General features: G+C 46.7%; 1 protein-coding gene across 9 annotated transcripts in view; it reads right to left on the bottom strand.

The window, feature by feature from the left end:
* Positions 1–20,024, bottom strand: part of PPP6R3 (protein phosphatase 6 regulatory subunit 3) — a 162,812-nt gene that overhangs the window by 41,454 nt on the left and 101,334 nt on the right. For all 9 annotated transcript variants that reach the window (XM_030560726.1, XM_030560728.1, XM_030560729.1 and 6 more), the window contains 3 exons: positions 6,689–6,804; positions 5,108–5,193; positions 930–1,016 (listed from right to left, as the gene is read on the bottom strand). In XM_030560726.1, the coding sequence (XP_030416586.1) occupies positions 930–1,016; positions 5,108–5,193; positions 6,689–6,804 (289 nt within the window). The remainder of the gene's footprint in view (positions 1–929; positions 1,017–5,107; positions 5,194–6,688; positions 6,805–20,024) is intronic.

The following is a 20,024-nucleotide window of genomic DNA, read 5'->3' as shown; positions in this document are numbered from 1 at the left end:
GTCTAGCTGCATTTCTCTGTTGGATTAACTACCTAAACACATGCAGTTGCTGTGACACACTAGAAAGAACTCACACTGAAGTACACAGTTAGAAGATGGTGCTTGAAGACTATGAAGGGTTTCTAAAAGATTCCACGTTCCTACAGAAGCTGCTACCTTGCTGAAAACACCAACCCCATCAAATCTAGAACGGTGCAACTAACATGCCATAAATCACTGAAATATCAGACATGAAAAGTTAACTATAGTTTCTAAAATTAACAAAAACCTCAACCAAACTTTTGGAACAACTGCACTTTATATAATGATAAAGGTATATAAACTTTAAGAACTACAGACTGCGTAACTGCCTCAACCCAAGTACTAAACAGCTAATGGTACAAGCATCAATTTAAGTAACTTTTGTTTAGTAACTTGAATCAATAGCACCTTCAGGATTGGAGACCTAAACCAATGTACACCGTATTCAGATTTTGACAGCTTTCACTTTCCTCCAGTGCCAGAGGAATAAAGAAGACGTACATTGAAAATGGAATGATGCTAGTACACAATAGCTGTCACCCTTCACCCATCAAAAAGGGCAAAGTACCAGAAGTGCTTCCAAAAACTATTTTCTAAATGAAAGTGCTAACTCAAGTAGACTGCTATACAGTTAGTTGGTGCTCTCAAAAACACCACTCACTTGTGTGGCATTACCATATTAAATTCTGTAACATTGTCAATTAGCAAACTATAAATATGTATAGAATTTTAAACTGCACACTGCCTACATTTTTTTATACACTTTCTAGTTTCACCACCGAATTCTCCAAATGGTGTCTCGCATCAAATGCAACCACCCATCCCCAAAGACAAAAATTCCACAGAAAAAGCTACTTTTACAAAGAAGGCACACCTGTGAACAACACTGTTAAATGAATTTAACTCACTTGCTGCAAAGAAGAATCCTGTGAAAAACCAGTTTCTTTAAAGTCGATTTCATCATCGCTGGATGAATGAATGTGACAGGTAGTAACCTAGAAAAAAAGTTTAGACAAAAGGCTTTGTGTAGATTAGAATTATTACGCAAGGTAATTAATTTCATTTTTAGCCCAGCAAACACACTATTCCAACTAAAAATGCATATATTTCATCCACTAACATTATATTTGCATGTCACTAGTCATTACAGTAGTGTTTGACACCTTTAGTGAATAATTCCATCTTTAACATTTAGCAAAACTAACTCTCGAGTTCCTTCAGTGGATGCTACTTAATAGGTCCAAACTGGCCAAACAGGACAGGAGCAAAACTGTAGCTTACCATTTAGATAAAATATGAAATTATTCCAGTTAATAAGGAAGTTCTTCCATGAAGGTGTGCTTATTAACAATTCTACCAATTAAGTGTAGCAGTCATCCACTGTGAATCAAAACACCTTTTACCCAGTTAAAGCACTACACAGTTGAAGAACACCACTATTTTTGAGGGTGGAAGCTGAATTTGCTTTCCACTGAAGCACTGGCCACTGCTGGAGTCAGCCGCTGTCTTGCCTCACCAGTGTCCAATATAGCAATTGTTATGTGCCCATAAATCTGGAGATGATTTAACAAGGGTGAAAAAAACAGATTGAAAAAAACCCAAAATTAAAAAAAAAAAAAAACAACCCACCGCCCCCCACACACATTTTCACAGTTACACATCAGGGTCTTGATCCTCGGAAGTGCTGAGTGCCTACAACTCCTGGTTAATTCTCAGAACCCGGTAACTTTACTAAGATCAGGCTTAGTAATGCTTTCTACGAAAACTAAAACACTGCATAGCGCAGTTGTTTTCAGCCTGTGGTCTGCGGACCCACAGAGCCAAAACTAGGCATTTTAGTGTCTAAAGTGAGCAAGCACATTTGCACCCTCTGCCATTTTTCATTATTTTCCCACCCCATTTTTTCCACCTCCATGATTTTGCACCCTGGGCAGCTAACCCGCTCTGGTTAAGCCCTGCTAAGGGGTCCACAAAGGGTGACTATGAAAATAAAAAGTTTTAGATCCAAGAAAAGGTGTTCCATTTAGCTGATTAAAGAAAGGTATGTGAATACCCCCACCTACAGGTCAAACCCCAGAAGTGTTGTCATTACTGTAGAAGCTCACAGTTTAGTGCCCTCTCTCATACAGTGTGAAATGCCATGCCGAGAACAAGCAATGCTTATAGCTGAATTTTGTTCAATCAGTTTTTAGTCTATGACTTTTACAGCAGGAGCCAACAGACCACAGGTTGAACTTCCAAAGGGGTCCAGCCTCTCCATTCAAACTTTAAGGGTCAGCAAATGAAAAAAGGTTGAAAACCACTGGCATAGAGAAAAGGGACCAATTCTTTTATTTTCTATTTTGAAACAAATTATCCACTTTCTGAAACAAATATGACAGCCTAAAAAAGAATACCTTTAATGTTCAATTCACACATAAATCAGTTTCACTCCCTAAAAACTACCCACAATCTGAGATCAAAGAAAGAATTATAAAAGTGTAAAAATAAAACAGCAAGATTCTTCTATGCAATGTTTTTGAATTCATGGCCCCGCAGGGGAATGGAATACTACTTGTTTTAAACAACTTAAGTAACCAAATGAATCCTTGGAACAATTCAACAGTAAACTGCAAGTTACTTATAAATTATAGTGTGGATTGTGCATATGGTATATTTTTCACCTGAAAATTTGTTTTAGGCCTCAATTAGGTATTATAAAATGGAACAGAGTAAATCATGTCATCTGATCTTGCTTTCTAGTCTACCAAAACCATCTGTTCAGGATTAAACACAATCCCAATCACTTTTGTTTCAACTTCAAGTTTCTTAAATTTTAACTAGTAAATCTGTAAATAACAGGTAACTACAACACAAACAAAATCAAACCAAAGTAAACACTTAAACCCTCAAGTCAAAATTCCAGCTAACTGAATGGGCTTGAAACCAAATTGAGGCATATCTGCAAGAAACACACTTCAGGATTCTTATCAAGCTCTTCATTTAACACAGTCAGTGGGCTCAAGCAAGTACTAGATTAAAAGACCTGTATCTGAACTCTTGCTCTAGTAATTTACCAAAGACAATAGCGAAACAGTTTTTACAGTTTAAGAAAAATTAGAAGCTACTTAGTGTTGTTTACAAGTACCCATTGTGTATTTACTATCAGTTCCAATGTCTTTCTTCTTGAGATTTTTCATGTCTCATGAATGGAGCAATTTACCATTAGGATACACAAATTAATCTTTAAATGCATACCTTTTCTCCATAGAAATCACTTTCCTTAACTATTTAAAATTTTCAAAATAAGAATTGTGTTAAAGGCCCCAAAGTAATAATGTAAGAAAGACTTTATTTTTGATGGAAGAGATACCATGATCATGAAAAATTGGAGATCTTTACAATGATTAGTTATTTCAATGAACTTCCAACAGCAAACTTGCTTAAAAGTGCTATTTTAATTAGAGCGTACGTCAGACCAGTTAGTGTACCTGGAGAAATCAGACCCCCATTTGTGAGAGACTTGCAGTTATCAGACTCAAGGGGATCTATTACAGAAGAGCTAGGAGTCTTGCATTAATCCAAGAAACAAACTGAACATGAGACAATTCAGCATTAAACTCTGTTGGCCCCACTTTGGCTGGAATTCTGTTAGCTATACAGTTTTAAAAGGAATGGGGCATATCTATATCAAAGAAAGTTAATAATCCAATATTCTACCTGGCTTAAAAATTTAGACTGACCTGGAGAAAAACTTGTAAGAAAAACTGCTGGAGACTCTGACTGCACAACACTAGTAATCTATATTTTGGATTAATGTTTCTCAGATTAGGTTAGTATTAATCGTGGCAGGTTGTTTTACACCAGGATCAAGAGAAAGCTTTTCTAAAGCAAAGAAATGTAATGGTTTCACACATTTACCTAAACCATGCAACATTTCTAAATGTCAGGAGGCTATGAAGATTATAAATTGGACCAGAATCACACTGCAAACCTGTGGGCCATTTCCAATAAGGCTATAGATCAAAAAAATTCATAGGATGCATTGTTTTCTTGAATAAACATCCAATGCAGTTCTGACTAGTATCCACTACAGATATCAGAAAACCCCACGAATTCACTGTTTTTATGCCTTTATTAGGCAACTCTAGGGTCCTGAATTTTTATTTTACACATGGCCTTCTGCTGTGAATCTTGCATTGTTGTACTCTCACATGAAAATTTTAATAAATTAAGAACCGATTTAAAAATCTTTATTAATTTTTTGGTCCAAATTAGTGATGTATAATTGCCACTTAGTGAACCCACAAAGAAATCAGTGATCCTTGGAGAAATTTAAAAAAAAACAATTATAATGAGACCCACATAGGCAACCACCTCAGTTTAAAAATAAAATAAAATAAAATAAAATAAAATAAAATAAATAAATACTCGTTTGTCCTATTTTGAGTTGAGGGACCTGACTGTTGTTACACTGACACTTTGACTTTAAATACAAACAGAAAATGCTAGCTCTGTTTAAGACTATTTCTGCACCTCACAATTAGATGGTGTTTAGCCTTTAAAAGGCCAATGTAAACTCTGAAACACTCAGTGCAGAACAGAATAGTCATGACAGGACTTTAATCAAGGCAAAATTATATTTCTTTATTAAAAGTGAGGTAGGTATTTGTGTGCATCATTCAATGATGCAGGAAGCAGTTTCACTTTAACCGTATGTATGTAGGCTTGCTTACATACTGTATATGAAAAACCCCATGAGTTATTTTAGTCTCAATTTTTCAAGCAGTTTGGATTTACAAAGACCCCAAAGTGACCTCTTCCTGTCGGGTGGTACTTTAAGAGTGAGGTGCAATACAATACGAGCCCAACTCCAAACACCCTTGCAAAACCATATTAAATTGCCAATAAGGCAGCCATATTTGCAAAGGAAAGCAGGGAGGTGCCGATTCCACAGTGCAGCTACTGGAGAGGTTTGATGACATTCTGTCTGAGAAGCATGATGGCTGAAAAAGCCGCAGTGCAACCGTATCCCTGACACATGGGAAGGGAAAAGGATGCCCTTATAACAGCAGTAACTTTTCAAACTTCATCTTACAAAACCTACTAGATCCACGGTGTTCCTTTTGTTAGTTTCTCCTAAGGAGTTTGTACAGAAGGTCTCCCATCGCTCCCGGACATCATCTGGAAGCTCTAGAGTAAAATGGAGGAAAAAAGTTTAGTACCAGTATCACTCAAGGCAGTTAGTTTTCACTCTCTTCTCAGCTCCCAAAGTTAAACTTGCAAAAATCACTGCAGAACATGTTATGCTATACATACAATTGCAAATTTTCTCAGGCACTGTTTATTCTAACAAGGTGTGGTTTTCAGGCAGACATTTCCAGTCTATTAGATGACAATCTCAGTGGCTCACTGGTGCAGTAACCCTGTAACTGTACATGAGTATAAGGAATGTGGGAGTAACCTTGAGCACATGAGGACTTGGGAAAGATTAACACTGCAAGAAGGAATACATGGGATATTGAGACTGAGAAGGCCTATGCTGGAGAGATTAATTATTCTAGAAGTACCTGTGTAAATAAGCCATTCTCCAGAATATACTTGACTCAGTGTAGTTTTCATTAGGGCAAGCCACCAGTGTTCCCCTCTGTTTTTTCCCCACACATGTGATGAATGAATTTTGTTAAGTGTGCCAATATGGAGGAGGTGTGAGACATATCACCTTTGTACTGGTGCACATAACAAAATTTATGTGCTAGGGGTGGGCCCAAGGGGTTTGGAGTATGGGAGGGAACTCAGGGCTGGGACAGAGGGTTGAAGTACAGGAGTGTGAGGGTTCCAGCTGGGGGTGCAGGCTCTGGGGTGGGATTGGAGATGAAGGGCTCAGGGCTGGGGCAGGGTTGGGGTTGGGATGGGGGGATGCGGGATCTGAGGTGGAGCCGGGGATGAGGAGTTTGGAGTGTAGGCTGCCCCAGGGCTATGGCAGGGAGTGAGGATTCCCCCCAGCTCTCTATACAGCAGGATCTGGGCTAGGAAGGGAGAGGCACCTCTCCCTGCCGCAGCAGCTCTGGGACTGGGGCCGTGGGATAGGTCTCTCTCCCCTACACATGGCAGGTCGAGGGGTGGGCTGGGGCTGGGAAATGGGCATCTATCCTCTGGTCATGGCAACTTGGGGGTTGGGGGAGAGGGGTAGGCTAGGTGGGAGCCAGGAGAGGGGCACCTGTCCCCTGGCCATGGCAAGTTGCTGGGCCAGGCTAGGTGGGATACGGGCACCTCTCTCCTGGCCATGGCAGGTCCAGGCCAGAGCCGGGTTCAGGTTGGGGAAGGAGCACCTGTCCCCCGGCTGCAGCAGGGTCACTAGGGCTAGGTTTCCTAAGCCCCTGCGCAGTGCTTAATAAGCTGCTGTGTGGCCATGCTGCTCAGAGGGAATTTAGCAGGCAACCCCCGCTCACATTTATTTGAAGCAGCCATGGCACTGCTTACCTAAGTTTGGGGAGAGCAAGTCATATAATTTAATAGGTTACCTGGACTTACACAAACAGTAAGAAGTCTGCTTCTTTCCCTGGGACAAACATCTTTTGGAAAGAAAGCCCCTATTAAAAGCTGCCTTTTACATTCCTAGCATGATTTAATTCTACAAATCCAACTAACAGAATGGTGAAACAAACCTGCTGAAGTTTAATGTTACCTTTAATAAGCTGTTGTACTAGTGCGCTGTTTGGCCCCTTATCAGTACTGTGCACAATACAGTTAGCTATCCTTGTTAAATGACCCATATAACCATGCCGCCTTCCTCCTTCAGCCCTGAAAAAGAGAAGTTCAAATGTTCATCTTCCCAAATAGCTGGATCTTGAAGTATTTTGTAGTTATGGAACGTTAAGCCTATAAATCCAAGGAAGCAACACAAAAAGTTAGACCAGACAAGTGAGGAAGCAAAGTACTTTAAATACTCATAAGGAGAATGAGTAATGTATACTTCAAATCAAAACGTTTTTTGGGTTGCTAACACACATTTTTTGGGCTCCCTCTCTGAACTGTTTTTAAAATACATAAAGCTATCGATAAAGAAAGCAGCATGTTTAGTCATCAAGTTATTCTCCTGCTTCTACATAGTTTTGAGGGAAGTTAGTATGGTCAGAATAAGAGCAAAAATCCATTTAACATTAGATCCAATTTGCTAACAGGTTTGGAGAACCTACCTCACATAAGACGTTCAGACACCTTTCCTGAAAACTAATACTTTTCACTTAATACTTCAAAATATTCCATAAAGGGAGTTTTGAGCCTCTAACAGTGCTAAAATAATTCATTAATTCAGGCTACAATAAAATATTCCCAAATTTTGTAAAATCTGTCTCAGGGCTAGCCTAACACAAGGGCTAACAAACTTCTATGTACCAGATTAGTTGGGACTGTAGTTTGAGAATGGCATTCAGGACATTACTAGAAATTCCTAGATCTTTGTCCAAAGTGTTCCACTGCCAAAGCTAACATCGCCTGACAAGGAACTGGAAATAGCAGCTCCCAAAATGACTGAAGGGCTGAAGGACAAAAGACGGTTACTCACCTTTGTAACTGTTGTTCTTCGAGATGTGTTGCTCATATCCATTCCAGTTAGGTGTACGCGCCGCGCGTGCACATTCGTCGGAAAACTTTTACCCTAGCAACTCAGTGGGCCGGCAGGTCGCCCCCTAGAGTGGCGCCACCATGGCGCTTGATATATACTCCTGCCGGCCCACCCGCTCCTCAGTTCCTTCTTGCCGGCTACTCCGACAGTGGGGAAGGAGGGCGGGTGTGGAATGGATATGAGCAACACATCTCGAAGAACAACAGTTACAAAGGTGAGTAACCGTCTTTTCTTCTTCGAGTGATTGCTCATATCCATTCCAGTTAGGTGAATCCCAAGCCTTACAAAGGCGGTGGGGTCGGAGTGAAATGTGGCAGAATAAAACTGCTGAGCCAGAGGCTACAGCCTCTCTTGACTGCTGAACCAGGGCATACTGCGAAGCAAAGGTATGGACCGAGGACCAATGGAGCTTCGCGACAGATCTCGTGGGTAGAAACACGAGCCAGCAAGGCGGCAGATGAAGCCTGAGCCCTGGTAGAATGCACGGTGATGTGGCTTGGGGAAATATGAGCCAAATCATAACAAGTGGGGATGTCCGCCATCACCCCAGATGAGATCCTCTGAGAGGAAAACAAGCAAGCCCTCCCTTTGGCCCGCTACCGGGACAGAGCTGGGGCACCTTAGGAAATGGTTCTGTCAGCACAATATAATGCGAGCACTCCACAGATGTCCAAGGAGTGCAACGGTTGTGCCCATTGCGTTGAGCTGTGGGTAACATGAAAGGCCAAAACCACCTTAGGGAGGAAAGCCGGGTGCGGTCATAACTGCACCTTGTCTTTGTGAAACCTAGTGTACGGCGGAACCCCCGTAAGAGCTCTGATCTCAGAGACCCGTCTGGCCAAGACTAGGTTGAGGTCCCAGGTCGGGGCTGGGCGGCGCACCCGAGGGTGCAAGCGCTCCAAGCCCTTGAGGGACCTCGAACCCATAGAGCGTGAGAACACTGAACGTCCATCTTAGCCTGCTGGAAGGTAGAGATGGCTGCTGAGTGTATCCTCAGCGATGATACCGCCAGGTCCTGCCGCTGAAGGCCAGAGGCAGGCCAAATAGAGGGGATCGAGACCTCAGCAGGAGCAAGATCGAGCGTATTGCAGCTGTAAAAGAAACGCTTCCACCTGGCCCGGTACGTTGACCAGGTGGAAGGCAGCCTGTCACCCCGACTCAGGTACGCAGCAGCCACCGTGAGGCGAAGAGGCTGCAGGTCCGAGTGACGAAGCCTGTCGTTGCCCTGAGTGATGAGGTCTGGGCTGACAGGCCGAGCAACGTGGTATGTCAGTGCTGCCTGGACCACTCTGGAGTGATCATGATGATGCGCGCTCTGCCCCTGCGGAGTTTGAGCAGGACCTAATGAACCAGTGGGAACAGTGGGAAGGCATAATGCAGTTGGCCTTTCCACGGCATCAGGAATGCGTCCAAGATCGATTCCGAGGAGAGACCTTGGAAGGAGCAGAACACCTGGCATATCCTGCTCTCGCGGTGAGCGAACAGGTCTGTGTGAGGAAACATCTCCACTTCCGGAAAGCGGGACGCCTCACATGGGGCAGAGTGATCACTCGTAAGACAGGAAAGACCTGCTGAGTCAAAGAGTTAAGACGTTCCGAACGCCTGGGAGAAAGGACGTCGCCAGCTCCATCGAGTGGGCCATGCAAAAGACCCGGAAATGGATGGCCTCCTGACAAAAAAGGGGGGAGGACTATGTCCCCCCTGAATACTTATGAAGCACCTGGCCGTTGTGTTGGCTGTAAACACCGAGATACAACGGCCTCGCAGCTGCCGCTGGAACCCCTGGCATGCCAGGCGGACTACTCTCATTTTTGGGGCATTGATGAGGAATGCCAGCTCCCTAGAAGACCAAAGGCCTTAAGCTCGGAGGTGACCATGAGCACTCGAGCAGAGAGATGATGCGTCCGCCGTCAGGGGCAGTGAGGGCTGGGGCGGATGAAACCGCATCCCTGTCCACACCAAGGAGGGAGTTAGCCACCACTCTAGGGAGCCTAAGGCGTTCGAGGGAACGGTGACTACCATGACCATTGGCACCCTGTCCAAGCGGTACGCCGAGGTGGGCCGGACTTGGAGAGGACGGAGGCGGAGCTTGGCGTGTTTGGTTACAAACTTGCGGGCAACCATGGACCCAGGAGACTGAGACAAGAATGAGCTGAGTTCGTTGGGAAAGCCTTCAGACCTCAGATGATTGTTGCCATCGCCTAAAACCGCAGTTGTGATAAGCAGGCTCCGGCTAGGTAGGAGACCAGGATAGCCCCTAGGAAGCCCAACCTCTGCGTGGGAACCAGAGTGGATTGCTCTATAGTAAACAGCAGGCCTTGACCTGTGAATAAGACCGTGACGATGCCCACGCGCTGAGTGGTTTGTGTCTCAGAGTCTCCTCGGATAAGCGAATCGTCCAGATACGGAAAAACGCATATCCGACGTCAGCGACGGTAGGCGGCGACTATGGCCGTTGGCTATAAAGCGGAGGCATCTCCCGTGCGGAGGGAAGATGGCATTGCGAAAGTACGCGTCCTTCATATCCAGGGCGGCATAGTAGCCCCCAGGAGGCAAGAATGGAATAATGGTTCCCAGGGATACCATGCAGAACTTCAACCTTATCCTAAACCGGTTGAGTCCGTGCAGGACCAGGAAGGTCTGAGACCTGTGTTCGAGTGGGGGACTAGGGCATAACGGGAGTAAAACCCCTTGCCCCTTTCGTCCGCTGAAGGGGGACAGGGCTGGAGCAAATTAAAGGTGGTACCTATGCTCCATCGTGCGCAGGACCCAGCGATCTGAAAGTAACTGGGGCCATGCCAGGAGAAAGCGGGATCGGGATCCCGTCCTGCGACTGGTACACCGCCCTCAGGCGAACCTTGGAAGGTCCGTCTTTGGTCCCAGTGGTAATTGCGAGGGACCTTGACTTTGGCTCTTTAGGGGTCCTGACGTTCGTCTGCGACCACCTTGGCCTTGCCGTTTGCCAGAGTTCTGCCTCTGGCTAGGCACAGAGTATGGCGGCTGGGGCCAGAAAGGCCTGCGTTTGGTCGCTGGCGTATACATGCTGAGACGCATTAGGACCCTATTGTCCATCAGGCTTCGCAGTCTGGGGCTGTCTCTGCCGCGAAGATGCCTTTACCAACAAAGGATAAATCCTGAATGGCATACTGCAGCTCCGGCCGGAGGTTTAAAACCTGAAGCCATGAAATGCACCTCATGGCGACACCCAAGGCCAGAGTGCTGGCCGCAGAGTCTGCTGCGTCCAACGAGGCCTGGAGGGACGCTCTGGGAACCTTCTTTCCCCCGTCCTCCAAGACGGCAGCGAACTCCTGGTGGGAGTTTTGAGGGAGAAACTCCTTCACCCAGGTGCTATAATTATCACAGCTAAGCAAGGCTTGTTGCTTTGCTACCCAGAGCTGCAGGGCCCCTGCAGAGTACACCTGGCGGCCAAGCAGGTTCATTCGCCAAGCCTCTTTCTGCTTCGGGGCTGGCGCCCGCTGGCCATCATATCAGGATCGTGGTCCTGAGCATAAAATCTGCGCATATGGGATGACACGGATGCGTGTCCGGACGGCCATGGAGGTACTAAAAGAAGGCACAGGCAGAGTCTCTGACTCATTCGGACCTTGCCCAACTCGGCACCGGGGACCGGCACCGGGAGGCGTATCGGTACCTGGAACGAGATCCAGACCCGCAACCAGAACGGTGTCGGGAGGTCGACCGAGATCTCGAGGCTCGGGGAAAGGCTACAGGAGTCAAGGTACCTGCCACGGTGCCAGGAGTCGGAACGGTGCCGATAGCGGGTCGGCGAACGGGATACCGACCGGTGCAGCGAGTGCGACCAGTACCGAGGAAAACAGCACCGGGACTGCCAGTGGTGTCCGGCGTGCCGACAGGACTTGGAGTGTCTGCGGGACCGTGATCATGAACGGTGCCGCTCTGCTGTGCTGACAGGGGACAGTCCCCTGAAGAGACTGTATTACCCGTACCGGCGGTGCCCGGGTCAGGCAGCACTGACTCTGTCATGGCACTGAGAGCCCTCGCCGTTGGTAACGTCTCCTGCGTGAAGGGAACAGCAGGCTCAACCACAGTGCATACTGGGGAGCTGTCAGGCACCGGATTCGACGGCCCTCGTGGGACTGGGATCAACGGTACCGAGGTCATCAGAGCTTCGGTAGGTGTCGGTGCCGGGCGATCTGAGTTAGATAATCTGTCTGGCTGCGGTGCCGTCAGCACGGAAGCAGCGGGAGCAATACGCTCAACCACGGCGCGTGCCGGGGAGCCGTCGGGCACCGGATTCGATAGCCCTTGTGGGACCGGAATCGACGGTGCCGACGTCATCGGTGCCGCAGCAGGTGTCGGTGCCGGGCGATCCGACTTAGACGAGCCCTCTGGCTGCGGTGCCGCTGGCACGGAAGCAGCAGGAGCAGTAGCTCAACCACGGCGCGTGCCGGGGAGCCGTCAGGCACCGGATTCTACGGCCCTCGTGGGACCGGGATCGACGGTGCCGACGTCGTCGGTGCCGGGCGAACCATCTTAGACGAGCTCTCTAGCTGCGGTGCAGTTGGCACAGAAGCAGCAGGAGCAGTAAGCTCTACCACGGCGCGAGCCGGGGAGCTGCCAGGCACCGGATTCAGTGGCCCTGGGGGACTGGAATCGACGGTGCCGATGTCATCGGTGCCTCTGCAGGTGTCGGTGCCGGGTAATGCAACTTAGGCGAGCTCTCTGGCTGCGATGCAGGTGGCACGGAAGCAGTGGGAGCAGGGGGCTCAACCACGGCGCGTGCCGGGGAGCCGCCAGGCACCAGCAGGAATCGTAGGCTCTCGACCTCGGAAGAAGGGAGCGGTGCCGAGTCGACATCGGTGCCGGCGACGGCCGGTGCCGAAAGGCCTTGGTAGTACCGGCGGGGTCCGGTGCCGAGGAGGCGCTTCTGCCCGCCGCTTGAACATCGCTCGGCGCCCAAGATGGAGGGGTAAGTGAAAGTCCCGCACCTTTTTGTTCTCGGCTTAAAAGCCTTGCAAATGGCGCACTTAGCTGTCAAGTGTAATTCCCTGAGGCACTTCAAACAGGAGTCATGTAGATCTCCCTTCGGCCGCGGCTTCTGGCAGGCCGGGCCCATTTTAAAACCCGGTGAGCCATGCATGGGCTCCGGCACTGGGCTCATGGAAGGGGCTACTTCCTGAACCCCGCTAACTAAACTAACCATGTTAGCAAAGAAAACACGTATAACTATACAAATATATATATAAAAGGGTTATAACTGCATAACTATATACGAGAAATACGAGTAGCTAGGGAAGTGGAGGTCAGCTAAGCCGCGCTCCACTGTTCCAACGACCGACACGGGCGGTAAGAAGGAACTGAGGAGCGGGTGGGCCGGCAGGAGTATATATCAAGCGCCATGGTGGCGCCACTCTAGGGGGCGACCTGCCGGCCCACTGAGTTGCTAGGGTAAAAGTTTTCCGACGAATGTGCACGCGCGGCGCGTACACCTAACTGGAATGGATATGAACAATTACTCGAAGAAGAACAGTAAAGACTAGCTGGAGCTGGCCTAGCCTTGAGAAACTGAAAGTTAGAGAAACATCTAGATCTGAGCTTCACTGCCAAACACCAGCAGCTGGTTGCAGGACAGGGATCTCTGTTCTCAGCCTGGACATACTGGCCGCATTTGAGGAAAAGCAAGATTGGGTTAAGGAACTACTTGCCCGGTTGGACAGGTAGGCATCTAGTCTGCTGTTCAAATGAGCTTCTCAGTTACAAAAGCAACTAGATGGGCAGCTCAAGATAAAGAAAACTTTGAAGCCACATCTTGCACAAAAAGCTTGTCTACACAGAAGCACTAAGGAAAATGAATACAAATTAACTAAAGGTGTTAAAGTGGATTACTTAAAATGCATTAAACCTGTGTGGAAACTCATGCAGAATTAAAGTGACCTTAATTAGGTTTTGTTTAACGAATTAAGGGACTTGTCTACACTGTGCCACAATGCACACTGTGGAGGTGTGAAAAGCAGAGTACACCAAATGTTATGCTCTAACTGCCCCACATGGATGCTGCAGGCACAAACTAAAAGATGCATAGTTCACATTAACATAGCCCTGTTTGAAAGACTGCATTAAACCTCTGTATAGAGAGACATTCAGAAATGAAGTGGTTTTAATTCAATATAGTTTAATGCACGGGTTCTCAAACGGTGGATTGCGACCCCAAAGTGGGTCTCAACCCCATTTTAACATCAGACACCTTATTAAGAGTTACACTTTTATCAAAATCTCTTAACTGATGCCCTTTCTTGATTATATGAATCAAGCCTGATTATAGTGAATATTTCACCACCACAAACCCACAATAAAAACCAAGACAAGATGTTCTCATGAGTCTTTTAGCTACAATTCAATCCAATTTAAAACTCAATTGGTCTTGCTTTTAAAGTTAATTGATTAAAGCACAGAGATCCACATGGAGTGTTGTCAGTTACTGTATGTGGAGAGGCAAGACAAGCCCATCAATGGAGAAACACAGCCATCAAGCAGAACCTCCTCGAGCATTGTGAAAGCAGAGAAGATATTTAAGCATGGCAAGCTTAAGCACTGACATACACTGTGTGCATGCTTACAACCAAGTGTGGTGTTCTTCCAGACTTAATCTGTACAACATTTACTCCTGGGGGAATACTACCCATGCAAAGAATTTATGTCCCCCGCAGATTTCTTTGCTTCCCTGTAGAAAAAATGACTCTCTGATGGGGAAGCAAAGGGGAACCACAGGAGCCGTCAATAACCCTTCCTAGCAGTATGTTTTGGGTGCCCAGGGCAGCCGGCAGAGGTAAATCATTGTGGGGGAGGAGATGGAACTGAGGAAGACCCAGCAGGTGGCTCCTAACGTGTGCAGGCTCAGTTGCTAGTCTGGGCTGGGCTAGGGAGGATGGGACTTCCTTTTCCCCTGCATGGCATTTGCAGCCAGGTCAGACCCACCCAGTGATTTCTCCCCCAGCTGCAGAAAGCTCTGCAAACTCGTGAACCCTCTCCCCCTGCTTCCTGCACCCATTGCTCCTCAGCTGCAGTGGGAAGGATCTCTGTACAAGGAGCTGCTCCCTCATCTGCCCAACCTCTGTGCATCCAGACGCCCTCATACCAAGACCCTCCTGCCAAGGCTCACCCCCAACCCTCTGCACTCAGAACCCTGCCAATGAGCTCCGAGCCATGCACGCTCAGATCTCCACCCTACCAAGCCCCAACCAGTCAGACCTCAATATCCACCCCACTGAACCTTACTCTCGCAGCATCTGACCCCCACATCCCACTGAGCCTCCCACACCCAGACCCTGCTAAGCCTCAAACACCTTCACTGGACCCCCTACAGAGTCCCATTACTATTGCACCAACAACCTGCCAACAAGCCCCTCTGTATCAAGATCCCCTCCACACCCAGATACCTGACTAAGCTCAGAGGGGCAGGGCTCTGGGGTGTTTCTGGGGCAGGCCCCATCCTTGCACTGTCAGTATTGGGTGCAGCCTCACTGCTGAGTCTGTGTCTGGGATGGAGGTGGAGAGAGCTGCACAGTGACCTCTCACCTCTGTGCGGCCAGTGCCCTGTGCTCCCCAGTGCCATGCTGGAGCCTCCACATTTATTTGACAAATTAAATTTAAAGAATTTTGCAGCATTTTAAAATACTGTATACAGAATTTTAATTTTTTTTGGTGCAGAATTTAATATTTTGGCACAGAATGTCCTCAAGAGTAAATACTGTTTGGCTCATTGTTTTACCTCTCCCTTTCTATCTAGTGCTCTATAAATCCTACACGAGTGATTGCTCAGCATTTAGGGGTTTTTTTTGAGGGGGGAGGGAATTAATTAAGGAGACTGAAGGCCTGAAGTGAGTGACTACTTTTGTGTTTAATTACCATTTCCTCCCTCTCCCTCATTCCTACAGTACATCTATCAGCCTAAAACATATATAAATTAGCATAACAGATGACTTCTAACTGTCCATATATGGGGCAGAGAAATGACCAGCAGTTTCTCTCCAAATTTAAATCATGGTCTATTTTGGCGGTTGGAGGTACTACTTCCTATTGTAGGTTTGGAAGTATTTGGATATCACAGAAATGGGCATGGTATGAAAACCTATGTAATAGCTGGTCTCTTTCGTTTCTGTCTATACTAAGACGAGAAGCAGACTCCACAAGACCAGAGTATTTGGCCAGGAATAAAAACTGCAAAAGGAGGAAGAATATGGATTCAACATCAGAAAATGAGAGACTATGTTCTATTATAAAGACAAAAAGGTTGTAGAAGTTAAAGAACCAAGTCAAGAACAGCCCCTCAGTAATTTTGCTTTATATTGCATCGCCTCCTACAAAGCAACTCATGTGAAGTTTAGATTGTAAGCGCTTGAAGTCCTTGTCTAAAGTGTCAGGCATAATTTTTGGTGCTATATAAATAGTGTGTAGTATAAATTGGTGTCCTGTCACAGGAATGTAAGTCTCACATTAGGCTCCCAATTTTAATAATCCTTAGGGGGGGAAAAAACAAACAAACAAAAAAACTTACTGAAGAACAAAACAACTGGGATTTCTTTAGTTATATTTACTACAGTGTGCAATAAGAGTTAAAGGTGGGCTTGCATATTTCTTACAGAAGTCATTTTCCATACTTCCTCATGAGAGTTCAGTGTCACAACACTATCCAACAAAGCACACCAAGATCTTTGCAGAATAAAAAGTTACTTCGCTTATACAGTAACTGAGTTCTTCAAATATGGGTCACTACTGGTATTCCACTGCTGCTACGCATGCGCTCCATGAGCCAAACACCAGAAGATTCTTGCCAGCTGTGTCCATTGGTCTGTGCCTGTGCCTTTTTCATCCTCATGTGGTGAACTGAGGGCATAAGGGGTGGTGCAGACCAACAACTTCTACCACAAATAGCCCTAGGACCAGAGGGGGAGGGCAGTCAGAGAACAGAGATGGGAACCGCACACCTTGAAGAACTCCAATTACTATACAAGATAGGTAACATTCCCTCAAGTAATGGTCTACATGTGTAATTCCTGTGGATGATGAACAAGCAGTACTGATTGAGGAGGGGGATGCAAGGACATCTGCTGCACCACTGATCAGACAACTGCTCCGTTGAAGGAAGCATCAGATAAAGGATCTTGCATCAGGCTGTAATGTCTTGTAAAGGTGTGAACAGAGCCCCACATTGTTACTTTACAGATTTTGAGGAGAGGGATGTCTTGAAGTGAACCTACTGATGCAGCCTCAGCTTTAGTTGAGAGAGTCCTCACACGACGGTGGAGAAGGGGCATCGTTAACTCAAAGCAGGATGCAGCCCAAAATCCATTTGGAAAGGGTCAGAGGAGATTACTTCCCCTCCCTTACATTCCACAAAGGTTTAAATAGCACTTTGCCCTTTGTAGGTAGAAAATTATGGTCCAACATATGTCCAGAGTGAAGTCTCCTATCCTTCACTGGGTGCCATGAAGCTTTGGAAAGAAAACAGATAAGTGAATACTTTGATTTAGATAGAACTCGGAGATTGCATCAAAAATTCACTTCCAAAGTAGTCCCAGCGAAATTTTGTCTGTGGAAGAAAGTGTAAGGCAGATCAGCCAGGAGGGCCCCCCGCTTATCTGCTCCTCTGGCTGAGGTGATATCAACCAGAAAGGCAACCTTCATTGACAGATGAACATAATGCCAAGGGTTCACACAGTCTTTATTAATTCTGACAGGACTAGACTGAGGTCCCCATCAAGGTAGGTTTTGTTATCAGAGGTTCTAACACCAACACTATCTTTTAAAAAACATTCTTCACCCCTCTGGTTGTTCTCCAGAGGGTGACAGGTCTTGCTAAGTGCTAAGTGCACCCATATAGAGCTAAGAGATACTTCCAAAGTCTTTCAGGAGAAAAGGTAGTTCAAAATGACAGGGATGTTGTCATCTTCTGGGGTTATTAGACAACGTTGGTGCCAAGCCAAAAACTCCTTCCCACTTTTCTGTGTAGCACTTGTATGGAATCCTTCCTACTGTTAAGGACAGATTGTACTGCTTCTGAATATGCCTTTTCTAGGTTCGTTGCCCATACAAATACCAGGCTATCAGGTGGAGGAATGCTGGAGTGGGATGTCTGATCTTGCCTCTGTCCTTGTTCAACAGGTCTGGGAAGAGCTGAATATGGAAGCATGGGCATGCTGATATCTGGTGAATGCTGGGAAACCAGAATTGCCTGGGCCATCTGGGAGCAAATCAACATCATTGATACTCCCTGTTGCTCCATATTTCTCAGAACCTGAGGTAAAAGTGGAACATGTGGCAAGGTCTGTCAGTTGTCTTCTTCAGTTGGTCTTTAAATTACCTCAAGTATCAGAGGGGTAGCCGTGTTAGTCTGGATCTGTAAAAGCAGCAAAGAATCCTGTGGCACCTTATAGACTAACAGACGTTTTGGAGCATGAGCTTTCATGGGTGAATACATCTGAGGAAGTGGGTATTCACCCACGAAAGCTCAGGCTCCAAAACGTCTGTTAGTCTATAAGGTGCCACAGGATTCTTTGCTGCTTTTACATTACCTGTAGTCATCACATGGTAATGATGAGGTCAGTGTAACCACCTCTCCTGCACTTGAAAATTCCAACTCCATTTGAGCTGGTGATTCCTCCTCTTCCCTCCATTAGTTTTTGTGGTTCAGGATCTTCTCTGCAAAGGAAGGGCTGTCTGGATTCCCTATGGTACTGTAAGAACTGTCGCATGTATGGATCCCATGGACCCCAGTAAAGCTAATGTGAGGAGACGAAAGGAAACTGGGGTGGTCTCCATGGGGTAGGGTACAATTGATTCTGCGGTGCACAATCTCTCTTATGAGATACAGACCCCTTATCTCAGTGATGGGACTCACCCCCTACCACTAAACTCATCAGATGAGGTAGCAGGTTCAAAATCCATGGGCAGTGACGTTGATACTGGGATCCTTACACCCCATCTGGTAGATGGTATCAGTGAGCGACACTCCCTTTCCTGCATGCCTTGGACGAATGGTGTGGAGCTGTCCCTGCTCAGGATCTGTTCTGACAGGAGCAGGGATTCCAGGTTAGTGAAAATGGCCATGTCCGATGGGCAGCATACCTAGCCCTAGACTCAAAGGAAGTGGAATGGGCTCCCTTCTTTTCATGGTGCTGCCAGCAGTAGTCTCATTGCAGTCTTTGGTACTAATGACTCATTACAATTGCGTGACGGTAGTGTCTGTGTAGAAGGTACCTATTTTTGTTTTTTATCTTGCCTGTATCAGGGATTGCCCCACTCCTACACACAGTGCTGGTTTCAGGGTGCTTTAGCCCATCAGAGCTGGGAGAATGGTAGCATTCTCCTTGTGCGAGCCTCACACTCCTGTACCAGAGCATAGCCCCTCACTCAACTTGGAAGTGGTTGGAGAAAAGGCCCTCTTTTTAGATGAGAGCCTGGAGGAACCCTTCACTCTGCTCCTATGAGTCCCAGACCTGGAGGTCACAGTGCCAGGAATAGCACTTCTCAGTACCTCTTCCTGATGTACAGGAGGGTCTGATGGACCAGAGTTGGATCAAGGGCTCACACCAGGATCCATCAGGAATTTCCAAACCCTGTACTTATTGGACTTACAGGTTCAGTTTGGGAAGGATCAACATTGCCAGGGGAAGAAAAGTGTAAGGAACTGAAATCAGAAAATTAAAAGGCCAACAGAAGCTCTAGTCCAAGTGTCAGTGTGCTTCCTTGCCCAAGTTATTTTACTAGCTTAACTTTATTTTTATTCATGTACAAAAGATAAATACACCTCACATCTACTGACAAAAGGAGAAAAGTATGTTCAACATATTCCATGTTAGTTTATGCCTCTTGTAAAATATGTTTTAAGGTGTGGGGGGGGAGAGAGAACAGAATAAAAGCTGTATTATCCAGCACTTTACCAACCGGAAAGCTCTATAAACCAGCATTTCTGATCTTCACTGAAAGTCCGATTTATAGTTCGGTTGGCACAAGGCCAGCAAGCTCCCTACTTGGCTCCGTGTGGCTCCTCGGAAGGGGCGACATGTCCCTGCTGCTCCTAGGCAGAGGAACGGCCACGAGTTGTTCGGAGTGTGGGAGAGGTTGTGGGGCTCGGTCTCTGGGAGGGAGTCTGGGTGCAAGAGGGGCTCAGGGTAAGGGGTTGGGGAATGGGAGGGTGGTGCTCACTTTGGGCGGCTCCCTGCAAGCGGCAACGTGTCCCTGTCACTTCTAGACAGAAGCCACGCTAGGAGCACTGCCTGCGCCCCACCCCGAGGACTGGCTCGGCAGCTCCCATTGGTCGGAAATGCAACCAATTGGAGCTGTGAGGGTAGCGCCTGCGGGCGGAGGCACACCTCTGCCTAGGAGTGGAAGGGACATCACTGCTTCTGGGGACCCA

This window comes from Gopherus evgoodei, chromosome 4 (genome assembly GCF_007399415.2).
Source record: "Gopherus evgoodei ecotype Sinaloan lineage chromosome 4, rGopEvg1_v1.p, whole genome shotgun sequence".
Classification (NCBI taxonomy): domain Eukaryota; kingdom Metazoa; phylum Chordata; order Testudines; family Testudinidae; genus Gopherus; species Gopherus evgoodei.
The sequence above is the reverse complement of the archived record's forward strand: the minus strand, read 5'-3'. Positions and strand labels throughout refer to the sequence as shown.